The sequence below is a fragment of the Photinus pyralis genome, unplaced genomic scaffold (genome assembly GCF_008802855.1).
Source record: "Photinus pyralis isolate 1611_PpyrPB1 unplaced genomic scaffold, Ppyr1.3 Ppyr1.4_LG3b, whole genome shotgun sequence".
NCBI classification, from domain to species: domain Eukaryota; kingdom Metazoa; phylum Arthropoda; class Insecta; order Coleoptera; family Lampyridae; genus Photinus; species Photinus pyralis.
In genome coordinates, this window is record NW_022170510.1 from 2364899 (window position 1) to 2378509 (window position 13611).

Here is a 13611-nt window from a genome sequence, read left to right on the forward strand (position 1 = left end):
TAACTACATATGGGCCCGGGCATAAAGCTCGTTTTGGCGTAGTAAAAAGAAACAGGGCAGGTCGTAGAAAAAGTGTAGTGTACATTTTAGAGAGGCACTCTTTAAACTAGCCGAGGCTCGTGCCATACCAAATCCAATTCATAGAAGTAATAATATTTTTGTAGGAATTCCTTGAATTTAAGCTTGAGTATAATTTGTCCGAAAGTAAACCATTTCACAGTTGCCAGAAGTCTGATCGGTCGTTAGATTAGTTTAATTAATTAGCATTTTGACAGAGAATGTATGACTAAAATGATTAGTTAGTGCTATGTTTAGCTAAAAATTGTGCTATCCTCTTTAACCTCCGAATAATATATGGGTAAATGCGAGAAAGATATTATTATATTATATTTAGTTTGGTGGGATTAAAACGATAGTTACGGTTTTGCCAATCTATATAAATTCAATTTAAGCCAGAGTTGTGTTTCTTTGTTAGTTTGAGAGATATACAGCAACGAGCATAAATTCGCGCAAATGAAATTAGTGTTGGAAAAGCGAATGGTGCCAACACTTCTCACTAAAATTGAATAAAAGCAAAAGTATACGGATGTAGCGTACTTTCTTTTTCCGCACTTTATTTAGATCAAGCAGAATTTACCTCTTTAAATTTTCCAATTGACTAATTTTGTTTCCCAATCTCCAATTAGAGGAAGTACATATTTATACAAGAAGCACACAGAGGTATGTTCAAGGCCCTCTTGTATTTTCAACCCTACACAATCCAATTATAATTTTTAATCCCTCGAGGGGCTGCGAAATGTGCTGTTTGCTCTGCAGATTCGATCCAACCCTAACATTCTTCGACATGAAATAGAGAGATATCTCGTTAAGGAGTTAGTTGTGTCTGGTAGTTGTACAACAAACTCTTGGTTATGTATAAACAACGGGACCATTAAGCTAGGGTTTTGTTTTTAATTTTCTATTCATCGCGCTGTTCAATCGACGTGGCAGTCTACATTTTCCGATGTCTATGGCGTATTTATTGTAGGTAAATGTTAACTAGTTGAATTGGGGGAAAATGCGGCGTTTACTTTCCGAATCGGTGATCAAACAATTTTCATAGCTAACAAGATCAGTAAAAAGACGAGGGGTTCCTCCGTTCGCAGTGAAGTACCGTGTAATGCATGAATGAACTGCATTTACTAATTGGAATATTCACGGAGAACACGTTGATAATTTATGCATCCTTTTATAGCAATTTAATGACATTACTGCTTGATTTGACAATGGCGATAATTTAGATTTCCATAATTTTCAAATATAACGTATGTTAAAGTAGAGGGGTTTTCTGGAACGTTTCACTAATACTTCGCTCTGCATAATTAGCGGAGACATAGATGTAATTAATGGGAATATGGTTCTTTGATGGGCTGTTAGCAGCGATTTTTTTTACCTGGGCTACAATCGGGATCTAGAAATGGCTATAGTTGTGAGGCTGCATTACTGAAAGCACAAATTTAATTAAATCTGCGCTGAAAGTAACAATTCTATCGATTCCGAGAGAAACACATTAGTTGTATTGTTTCAAAAACGTTTGATACTGTCAACCATGAAATGTTACTCTGGGTGCTGTCATGGAGGCTGGAATGGAAGTTACAGGCTGTCAAATATAATGATGAAATTTCACATAGTCTCAAAGTACCGTGTGGAGTTCCGCAGTGCTCGATACTTGGTCCTCCTCTCTTTTCTATTTCTACTTCTCACATCGTTAGTATAATAAAGCATTGCAGTGATCACATCTATGTCGATGATATGCAACTTTATTATAGTTTTGAAATTAATTAAGTTGAAGCAGCTAATAATTTTACCAGATCTCCTAAAAACAATATGTCGATGAGATCATCAGACAAGTAAATACGGAAACCGGTAGCGAAATAGAAGCAGAAATACAATCTCGAAAATGTGCAGCGCCCGATGATGATGGAACTCACGAAAAGTTTATAAAACCCAGAAAGCAGGATAAAAGAGTGCCAAGGAGGAAGTGTAGAAACAAAGCTGCGAACTACGATAGAAACCATATCTGATCCGAATGACGCAGCAGCAGAAGGATCTGCTGTAGATAGTGTAGCTGGTAGGGGAAACGGTGACACAGCAATCATTGTAATGATATAATGTGATAATTGAATCTGTGGTATAGTAATTAGTGATGTGAAAGCCTCTCATTTTGTTGCTCCACTGTGTATCAGTCGTTAAATGTTTACAAGATTTTGAAATTAAAGCTCTTTATGTCTAACAATAATAGCATAAATACTAAAGAAAAAGAATACATTGAAATATACGAGGATTGAAAAGAAACATAGACGACATAAGTGCTATACACTTACCCAATCAGAGTTGGTATTTCGAATTGGAGGTCTAAGTGTAATTGATTTGTCTCTCCCGCCTAGTTGTGACACGATTTCTACATTTTTTACAAAAATAATCAAAATAACATTGATATGATAGTATTTATAAGAAATTTCTCGCGTCAGGCCTGTCAAGGAAGCATACTTGCACTCATCTGCATATCCAAGAAGAAAAGAAGAAAACATTTATTCAAACATAAAGGAACTACCCTTATAACAAGGGTTGCTTAAATACACAGTATATGAGTATACCTTATAGTCAATCATATAAGATAATTCTTTATACAAATTTATGTTGAATTTAGGTGTAGATATGTTGATGAATTATGTTAATAGTTTTTATTAAAATTAATTCAGAAATTTGATTTAATGTTGTACGATCAATCTTAAATTTGTGAGAAAAGTCTAATACAGAGTTTCCAAAAAGAAATTTTTTTACTTGTTTCAAATGTCACCCGACAAAATTTTGAAATGTGACATTACTTGGTTATAATGTGACACCCATGTCACATTGCATTATTTCGAGGTATAGCCGATATTTTAGTAGGGACAGACTTCAGAGGTGCCTTTGGGAACTATGCAAAATGTGCTTTTTTTGAAGATTTGTAAGGGTAATAGTTCGAGAATTGGTAGACATTTTTGGGTAGGTATTTGAGGCACAAAAAAAACTTGTCCAATACTTCTCCAATAATACCCAAACACAGAAATGCAGACCTGGCTGTGGAATAGCGGGGCTAAATCAACCCTTATATTTTTAAAGATATGAACTTTTTTTGCAAAAAATGTTCTTGAGGCATTTCGAACTTTTTACGCCTTTAAAGAGCGAAAAAATAAATAAATAAATCATTTAATGGGGCCTTACACTTTGCCAGGCGCCTTCAAAGTTTGAAAGAATGTATACACTGTCCTCCATAAATACATGAAGTGTACTGAGATCAATTTTGATGAAATTTTTGGGACATCTGTCTTTATTAACGAGCTCCTACCGATGTCTGGCCGCCTGTCCGTCAGCACGATATCTCGAAAACGAATGAACCGATTACGATGAAATTTTGCAGGTGGATTCTTAATCAAATTTGTATATCGGAGTTCGTGAATTAAAAAATAAGGCAGGCCCTTTTGACATCTCCGCCAAGTCTGCAATGGGCTACTTGCAAGGTTTCGTTATTAGCAAAAAATTTGCACAAGTGGCAAGTACTATATACGCCATATATGAGGCGAATACTAATTTTTGAAAAAGATCATTTGTTGTTAAACAAATAGTGAAAACAATTACTGGGAATCCCTTTAAATATGACGTCAGCTGCAAACGCCCTGCTATTGCTGCGACGTCACAACTGTGGTCGCCATATTTGTTTACATTCTTGTGTTCGTAGATCCAGGTTTGTAGAGGTCCGCCCGACCAGGTTTGTTGTGTTTTGTGCGCAAAAAAACGATAAAGGGAGGGTGTGTGTGTGTGGGTGGGTGGAGACATGATAAAGTTAAAAAAAATTAGTACGAATAGTGTATTTTTAGGTCGATTAAAAATTTTCCACATTTAATCTCTTAAGGCAGCCCTTCGCTTCGAGCTTTGCCTGTACGAACATTGCCCTTGCCCAACATGAATTCATGCAAAGCTCGAACGTGAAGGGACCAGACGAGCAGCACTTTGTTGCAAGTTGGCTCGTGTTGATGTTTTCGAATCTGTCGGAAAACTTGGCGCGGCACGAAGCTGTGCGCGCTTAAAGTTGCAATGTGTAGTTTGATTACGAGCATGAATACAAGGTTCGAAATAAGACAATATATTCATTATATTGGATGGAATGAGACAGTAAAACTTTCAATGCCACTTTCAGAAAAATGTATTGTAGGCATTTTAACGAATTTAATTTCAACAATTAAGTATATATTTAATGTCAGCATATGCATCCGGAAGTAAATTTGGTAATCTTCAGAGTGATTTACATTGATTTCTATTAATAGATAAATATGATTATGGCAGCACCTCGTTTTTTTATACCTACCACTCCTTTACTCTACTCGATATCTTTTTTCTTCTTATTTTACTTTTTTCATTATGATCTAAAAGAACTACCTATTTCTGCTGCTTGTTTCTTACTTATTACCCTCATTAATCTGCGATTTTTAACGTAACTACACTTGGTGTACTTCGAACAAGGACTGCACGAGAAGGGTAAACATTGTACTCGTGCAATGCTCGCGAGCATTGCTGTCATGCAAAACTCGAAGCGAAGTGCGTACGTGAAGGGCTGCCTTAAGACGTGCCGTGAGAGAGACATCGATATATTTCACGGCTCTTTGAATGAATTAATTAGTAATATTAGATCCTCGATTAGATCTGAATTTCTATGTAGTTCTAGTTTAAGTACAGCATCCCACCGCCATGTAATTGGAATGCTTGCATTATGTATGGTATTTCCAATTTATAATCGTCCTCTCATGTACAAGCTGGACTCTCATATTTCGAAGTCTGTGATGAGTGTGACTGCGATTCGGAAGATGACAATTTTAGGGGTAGACTATTCTTCACACGGCTAGTTTTGCCTGGTGTCAGAGTAGCAGTAGGAGGACCTCGAGGAGGACTTTCTACTGGATCAGTGGATCAAATTTGATTGGGGAACAGCTCTTCATATTGTAGGCGTCTTGATGTTGCACTGAACATATTTGCTTCGATAATGTGGCTTTATGTTAACTTTAACACCAATTTCTTTTAACATTGGCACCATGCACCAGTGATACACCATTTTCACATCTAAACAACTTAAATTTCGCAGGAAAAAACTTGGTACACAGGAGAAAACGTAAGCAACAACAAACGCATACGCTACGTCGTCGCATTGAAGTATACATGGAAGTATATCGCCACTGAACTTTTACACAGTTGTGACGTCAGAACCATGCCCCGGCAAAATCTAGCGTTTAAAATGATTTCCAAGCGCGCGAAAAACTTTCTTTAAATAATTTAAAAGTTTGTGTGTTTAGGATTGTGAAATTTTGCATACTGGTATTTCTTTATGTTCCGCATTGATTTATCACATAAATAAAAAATGTGAAAGTGGCCCATTGTGTGCTGATATTGTTAGAGAAGTATTGGGCAAGTTTTCAGCGTGCCTCAAATATCTACCCAAAAATATCTACCAGCTCTCCTACTATAAATGGACCAACTAATACAACTAAAATTAAAATATAATGTACTTCCTTTATAAACAACATAAAAAACATGGCATTTCTCATATACATAGGTATAACAAAATAATAATATGTGACACTGTATCCTTTTATAATAATGTAATTATTATTAGAAAATAACTTATTTACTACCTACACCCATTTTTCAAGTTTCTCTAGAAATCAATATGATTTCTATCTGTGATAGGCATTTTTAAAGCTGTGACGACTCGATCTGCACAAAGACTATCGATGTCTTCTATCTCAAGCCATATAAAAAAGTTTTCTTTTTTCTTAAAAATTTTATGTCGCTTCACACGTTTTCCTTAGGACTGTTCCTATACAATGGACTTTTGATTTGATTTCGATCCTTAAACCAGACTGTAAGACATCCTGCAGACGAAGCGATTGTTCCAGTTCATTCTATCGGCGACACTTTCGACGGCGGAAGCATTATCCATTGGAGATTTTTGGTCATGATCGGAGATTTCTGTATCACTGAATGATCTATTTCCGCCATCGTTTCACGCTCTGTCAAGGAGGACTAAGTGGCTTTCGTTTGCTTCATAAAAATCTGATTCTTCTTCGACCAATGGACGAAGAATGAAGAATTTGAGTCATAGACGGAATAGTTGTTATCTGAACTCGAATCTGAAGTTGAATCATGGACGGAACAATTTTCTACTGAGGTATCCAGCTTTGCCACCATAGCTTTCGCGTTTTGGTTGTTTTTTGTTGTTAAAGTAGAGGGTTTCAGTGATTCGAGATATTCTTCTCTGGTTAAAACCTCTGCTCGTCGCTTTGGATTTCTTCTGATTCGTTTTCTCCATGGCAGTAATTGAACGATTAGGGATTCCGTTGCCTTGAGACGGTTCCAAAACAACATCTTTGAGTTCATTGTTGCCCTTTTTCTGATTAAATTCCTGCAATTCTGTCGGGTTGAAGATGTCGGTCCTGATTTCCTGGAGATTGAGGGGAAGTTTCCGGTGGTTTCGAATCTTTTTTGTAAAATGTAAAATTCAGTCAGTTTTTCCCAGCAAAATTGAATGAAGACATGCTAACAGAGAGACGTGAAGACGCCAAAGACCTGCGCTAGCAGAGCACCATTGATGATGAATGAGAGTTCATAAGAAAAAAGTTGACACGTACCTACGTTCAAAGCTTTGTATTAATTAATCCAAAGATCTTGCAAATTTTATTGGAAAGTAGGTTCACGTTGATACCAGGTGCTGCAGAAGCGTCGCAGGAAAATCTCAACCCGGCCAATAATATCCAGACTTCATTCAGTTTCTTATAAGTGAAAGACTATTTTCGACTACCAAAACGTTGACGGTTTCAAAGAATAGCCGGAAAGGTACAACATGGTACTGTTAAACTACACCTAGGTATACATACGGGGTGTCAATTTTAAAACTTGCAGTCGGACATATTTTCCAAACTAAAGAAGATATTGAAAATCGCACAAAACCGTTTCGGGTGTATAGAAGGAGAACCAGAATGACGTTATGAGTGAGCCCCCCTCTTCAAAAATCCTAAATGGCAACCCCATACTTGTGACCCTGCTTGTGACACATCTTTGGAAAGCTACTGAACAATTCTTTCCAGTGGTACAAATAAAGAAAAAAAAAAGGAATTGAACATGATCCATAGCTCGTATGTGGTAAGAATCTTCTTAATAAGTATCCACGAGGAAAAAACACCAAGTCTTCACCACATTATAATGCGGTGTTTAAAATGTGTGTTTTTTCCTCGTGGAAAATGAATATTCATTAAGACAATTTAACAAAAATGAAATAATTAACAAAAAAAACTAAGTGTTGACATTGAGGGATTTATGGCAAATTGGCTAAGAACTTCACATTGAGTGGTTGCTTTTTTTTTATTGATAATAGATCCCGTTTCTTCGAATTTAGCGACCAAATCTTGAACATAGTAATGGCTTACATTTCTCCCGGCATTTTTCAGTAGCTTTCCAACGATGGGGCCGCCATTTAGGATTTTTTAAGAAAAGGGGGCTGGGAGTTAAGGGGGTGGGGAGCTGTCACTCATAACGTCATTCTGGTTCCCCTCGATACCACCGAAACGGTTTTGCGCGATTTTCAATATCTTCTTTAGTTTAGAAAATATGGCTGACTGCAAGTTTTAAAATTGACAACCTGTAGATACAGGGTACAGACGACCATCAGTTTTTCGCTGCTTACTACTGGAAATTCATTACAAACTCAATTGTGAAATTGTTCACAAGGAGTAGAATTTTGATTTAGAAAGAAATATAGTACCTACTGGTCGGAGTATGTGATGAATTATTAAAAAGCACACGATGACAAAGGCCAACCGCTATACCGCACTTAAGAATTGTGCGTTTATAACAAAATTAATAATGATCTTTGATTGAAAGCCTGGGATAGAAGTTAAATTGCCATTTTAATAGGTTTCGATTAGTAGGCTAAGTGTCTTTTTAACCGTAAGGGTAGATAAAGAGATCACTTTCAAGACAAAGGTAGATATAAAGTGAAACAAATCATTGTGAACTCCAATGACATCTGTCATTATTATTAAAAATGGGACGCGAAGCATGATATAAAATGAAGTTCAAATAGAATACAATATTGTTTCCATGGAAACGACGGGAGAACCTAAACTTACTATTTTGGACGTCAAAATTAAATACCTACAGAATTGTCAGAAGTTTATAATGATTTTTTGTCTTCTGCTATAAAACAAGATGTTCTATTATACACGACAATAAAGGAAAACTAACTATCGCGCCACGAGTAAATAATTTCTTTCACTCATCAATTGATATTCATGTATAGCAACTATTGTTGTATTGTTGGATCGCAAATTAATTAGCTACCGGTAGATCATTTTGCATTTAATATTATCTACAATAAACGAGTTTTGAGTTTCGAATGTTTTAAGATCAAGGTAATAAGTTAAAGAATATTGCATCATTTACATAAATAAACCCATAATAAAAACAATAAAAAGATCTTCTTATCCCGTAGAGAATGAGAACTGAAATTACTTTTCACATTTACATTTAAACTACACATTTTCCTTCTTGTACGGCACACTGAAATGAAACTATATCTACATTAGAGTGTAGGTATCTTTCGAATTGCACCTTTAAGGTAGGCTCTCTTGAAAGCTTGAATCACGGTTGATTTTCTATCTTTACAATTGCCTGCCGGAAAATTAGCGAAGTTATCAGAGCTTTCCTGCTTTGTCCTTCTACCCGTAGCCAATCATCGGGAACACGACGCACGCACGCGTTCTGTCTTTTAAGCAATCTCCCAATCACGACAAACTGCCGAATTTTATCACACAATGGGGGAAATAATAGAATTATTCTGCATGATTGATGCGCGAATTTATTTTTACATTTTAAACGTGGGTAACGGTCAGATACGTTTAATTTACTGCATTATCTGATTTTTAATTTTGTTTCAGGCGTATAAATACTGGCTAAATGACATGTACCTCGGAAACCGTGCGGCGTTACCGGTAAACTCAAATCCTGGATATTTACTACCACCTAGAAAATTTACGACGATTTTAGATGTGGCACGTTTCGCCGCTAGAATAGTTGACGCTGCCTTAGCTCATAAAGCGATATTAGACCGTCGTGCGTTGCCTATTGAACGCGCCACTTCGAGGGAGCCCGGCCAACCACTATGTATGTCACAGTATTATAACTTACTTGGTACCACGAGATTACCTGGGAGAAACGTAGATAGCCAATATATTCCACTTCCGCCAAAGGAGGGAGAAAATCCACCGGAACACGTTGTAGTTATATGCCGTAACCAATTTTATTGCATACCAGTACAGGCAGCTGATCGAGGAAGGCTCAATGAGGATGAATTGTGCGCTCAATTACTGAATATCTTAGACGATGCTCCTTGTTTGGCAAGTGCGCCGCCAGTAGGCTTACTAACCGGTTGGAAAAGGCACAAATGGTGGGAGGCTAGAGAAATACTTCAGAAGGACGATAGAAATCGTAGAAATTTAGAATTAATCGACAAATCGCTGCTGATAATCTGTCTGGATGAGCCATTGCCTACGTCGTTTAATGTTAGGAATCATCGAGGCGGTGAAGGTCACACAGCAGGAGGTAGAGACGAAACGAACCTTTTTTTGCAAATTCTGCACGGAGGTGGCAGCACTTACAATTCATCAAACAGATGGTTCGATAAAACGTTGCAATTTATCATTTCCGGCGACGGGGTATGTGGTGTTTGCAATGAACACTCTTTAAGCGAAGGCGTGGTCGTAGTGCAATTAATTGAAAAATGTCTTAAACATATCGAATCCCTGCCTAACAACACAGAAGTTCCTACCGCATTTACTAGTCATTTACCACCACCTGAACGACTGGAATGGGTGCTAGAACAAGAAGATCACAAGAGAATTGAGGAGGCCGCTGTCGAATTAGATAACTTAATTAAAGATCTGGATTATCAAGTGTATAGGTACGAAGGATACGGAAAGGACTTTATTAAGTCATGTCACATTAGTCCTGATGTGTTCATACAATTAGCTTTACAATTAGCATATTATAAACTTAATGGTAAACTGACAGCGACGTATGAAAGCGCTTCGACGAGGAGATTTCGCATGGGACGCGTGGACTGTATCCGTTCTGCGACACCGGAAGCATTGAACTGGGTGACCTCTATGACTCAACCAAAGGAAGGCGATGATTTGGGCAACAAGAAGGTGACGTTTCAGTTAGCAAGCGACAGTGACGTTTCAGAACTATGGAATGCGGCGGTTAAGGAGCAAACTAAAGAAATGATAGATAACATACTAGGGCAGGGTATAGACATACACCTTTTGGGTTTGCGAGAAGCGGCGAAAGACACCGCACCAACCGCCATGTCTCAGCTTCCCGAATTATTTACTGATGAGACATATCGCCTTGCAAACTCATTTTTGCTTTCAACAAGCCAAGTTGCAACTTCTACAGATAGCATTGTGGGGTACGGACCCGTTGAACCCAACGGTTACGGTGCCTCTTACAACCCGAAACCTAAGTCAATTGTTTTTGGTATATCCGCGTTTTGGTCCTCCCAAACTACAAGTACTTCCAGATTTACTCAAGCGCTAGAGGAGAGCCTGAATAGCATACAACAGTTATTGACAAGGATTCGTCAGAATGGTAACTAAATCGTACATATTCGTCAATTCGTATCCGGTGCAGTGTGGCCAATTTTTGTTTGTGCAATCTTGTTGCAAACTTACAACATTGGTGTCCATGAAATAAGGAGGTCACCATCTTTTCTATACATGTAAGTAAAAAAAAATGGGTGATACAAGGAAGTGGCGTTCTTTTCCAAATAAAGCGCCCATAATGTGTCACTAAAATCCCAAAATTTACGTTTCTACTTTAATTTTGTTTTTCCAGTCACTATTTATATGTTTTTGGTTGTGACCTTTCTGTTGCTGCAAAGTGTTACCATAGTTCCTACCCAATAATGATATACCTCTAAACTGGATTGAGATGAAGAAACTAGGGTTGCGAAAATGTAATCTAGCTTTACCAAAAAGATTTGGATCTGATGGATCGTAATATTTGAAATTTTTTTGAAATTCATAACTGAGAGTCTTATTGCCAGACGGAAAGAATGGATTTATTTCTAAATAGATAAAGGGCCAATCCACTCAATTTCTCAAATTCGGACGTAATTCGGCTAATAATTGCAGTTAGATTTTTTTTATTTAATAAAACGATTGTGGGATGATTCGCCACCGAAAATTCGCCCCGGTAAATTCGCTCCTGAAAATTCGCACCCGGAATATTCGCCCCCAAGGAAACTCGCCCCCAAGTAAATTCGCCGCCGGACTATTCGCCTCCGTAAGATTCTCCCCGGAAAATTCGCCCCCGGCAAGTTCGCTCCCGACAAATTCGCTCCTGGAAGATTCGCCCCCGGCGATTCCACTCCCGTAGGATTCTCCCCATAAGATTTATTAATCCTCGGAGATAACAGGGCCAGCAGTTCTGTTTAATATGCTACCAAACCAACCTATTACTTCCGAGGGTAATTATATGGGGCGAATCCTACGGGGCCAATTTTTCGGAGGAGAATTTGTTGGGGGCGAATATTCCGGGGACGAATTTGTTGGGGGGCGAATACTCCGGGAGCGAATTTACTTGGGGGCGAATATTCCGGGGGCGAATTTACCGAGGCGAGTCTTCCGGGCCGAATTTACCGCACACCAATGAAACGCATTTAACATTATTTCCATGTTGAAAAACTACCAAACACAGTCGATATCAGATATTTGTTGCACTCCCGTTTAGGTCTATCACCTTGGGATAGAAATTTGGGTAAAGAAAAAGCAGCTAATTTTAACTACCTACTTATACGTTATAGGTACTTAAGTAGTCAAAGAAGAAACACAAAGTTTGGGACTTTGGGAGCGTAGTCCGCAAACAGAAGATTTTGGAATATTGATTTATTTAGAAAAAAATGGTTTGGTTCGTCCTCCATCACGTACCTATTTTTTGGTGGGTAATTGTAACACCCTGTATGCTGAAAGACCGAAATAGCGAAACCTAATCTAAGTTGAAAGAAAACAACGCGGTCCCACCATTGATTTTCTTAAAAGCGCCAGTTTTTAGTTATGCAATTTCTTGATTTCAAAGTTCAAAAAATTACTTAGTACTTATGCCTGGATTCGTAATTTTTTTTCTACAAAAAACCTAAATAAACTTTATCTCTAAAATAATTAGGAAAGCCAATAATCAGAAATGAAAAATTACTATTGAAATTTCGATGGTACATTGTTACCACCTGGTATGTTCATGAAACATCGACCTTTCACGTGAGTTTCGTCGGTCCAAAAAAGTGGAAATGGAGTGTAATTGAAACTGTTGTCGTCATACACAGCAACCATTCTGCGATTAATCTTGATCGCCTTCACCTTCAGCTGTCAGAAAACGCACAACGCTGTCACTTTAAACAATTGCCATACAGCCTCCCCTAGCGGCCAATACGGAAAACCATGCTTAGCTGTGTACCTGACAGTACGGCTTATATTTTCGACCAATCGAAAGGCTCCTGTACCTATCTCCTCACGCATAAGACCCGCGGACCGCTTTTGATGGGACTCACCTTAATAATATTGGCCCACAAAACAGAAAAACGAGCACACCGGTTTCTATTGCACTTTCCCTTACCTCAGTTTACCATGAAACAAGTGAAAAGGTATTCGCTATTTTCCATGCATTAGATCAGTACTTCCCCAAAAGGCCATAGCTATTATGGTATGGTTAAAATTTCCAATCTTCATAAATAAGAGGATTGGCATTTCGCAATCTGCGCATGCGCATATGTAATTTTTACTATATGCGATATGTTTGCTTTTCTAGAAGCATCTGTGGTTAAAATATTAAAAAAATTGCGCAACATGCCGACGCGCACATCTGATGTTTACAATATGCGATATGTTTGCCTGTAGTTAGTTGTAGTTAAAATTTCAACAAAATTAATTGATATTGATATTAATCATCAAGATTTTTCCTAGTCTCGAATGCCAGAGGTATAAGCTACCAAATTTTAAAAAAAACGAACGAAATATATTGAAAACTGTAGAACTAATTGCAAACTCGGACAGATGGACCGACGGAGAAAATGGTCATAATAGTGCGTTTCAGCATGAGTTGGAAAATACGCTAAAAATATAAGGAAATTTCACTCGAATATTTTAAGTACTTAATGCACAAATCCTTATGGTAATAAAAAGAAATGATTTATTTTGTATTATGCAACATTAAAAAAAAGCACACAAAAAGCAATTAAAAAAATAATTTTACAATTAATCCATTGGCAAGGGTATTTTGTACTTACTCATAAAAAATACAAAAATACTAAAAGCTACTTCATCCAATGGCATACTATTCATTGTAGGCAGTTTTAATTTACATTATTACCTATATGAAAACAAATAGGAATGGAGTTCTCAAAACATATGTAGGCCGTAGGGGTTTATCACTGAACTCCCTATTAGTTAAATATTTTCCCTTTTGTAGGCTATATTGAATTGCAATGGT

At 37.5% G+C, this 13611-nt stretch overlaps 2 protein-coding genes across 2 annotated transcripts in view; one reads left to right on the plus strand and one right to left on the minus strand.

Moving 5' to 3' along the window:
* Positions 1–12892, plus strand: part of LOC116166618 (choline O-acetyltransferase) — a 104143-nt gene extending 91251 nt beyond the window's left edge. Inside the window, exon 5 of the mRNA XM_031481618.1 lies at positions 9006–12892. Within this exon, the coding sequence (XP_031337478.1) occupies positions 9006–10724 (1719 nt within the window). The 3' untranslated portion in view covers positions 10725–12892. The remainder of the gene's footprint in view (positions 1–9005) is intronic.
* LOC116166911 (glucose dehydrogenase [FAD, quinone]-like) overlaps positions 1–13611 on the minus strand; it is a 361388-nt gene that overhangs the window by 139611 nt on the left and 208166 nt on the right. The gene's annotated exons all lie outside the window — the stretch shown is intronic.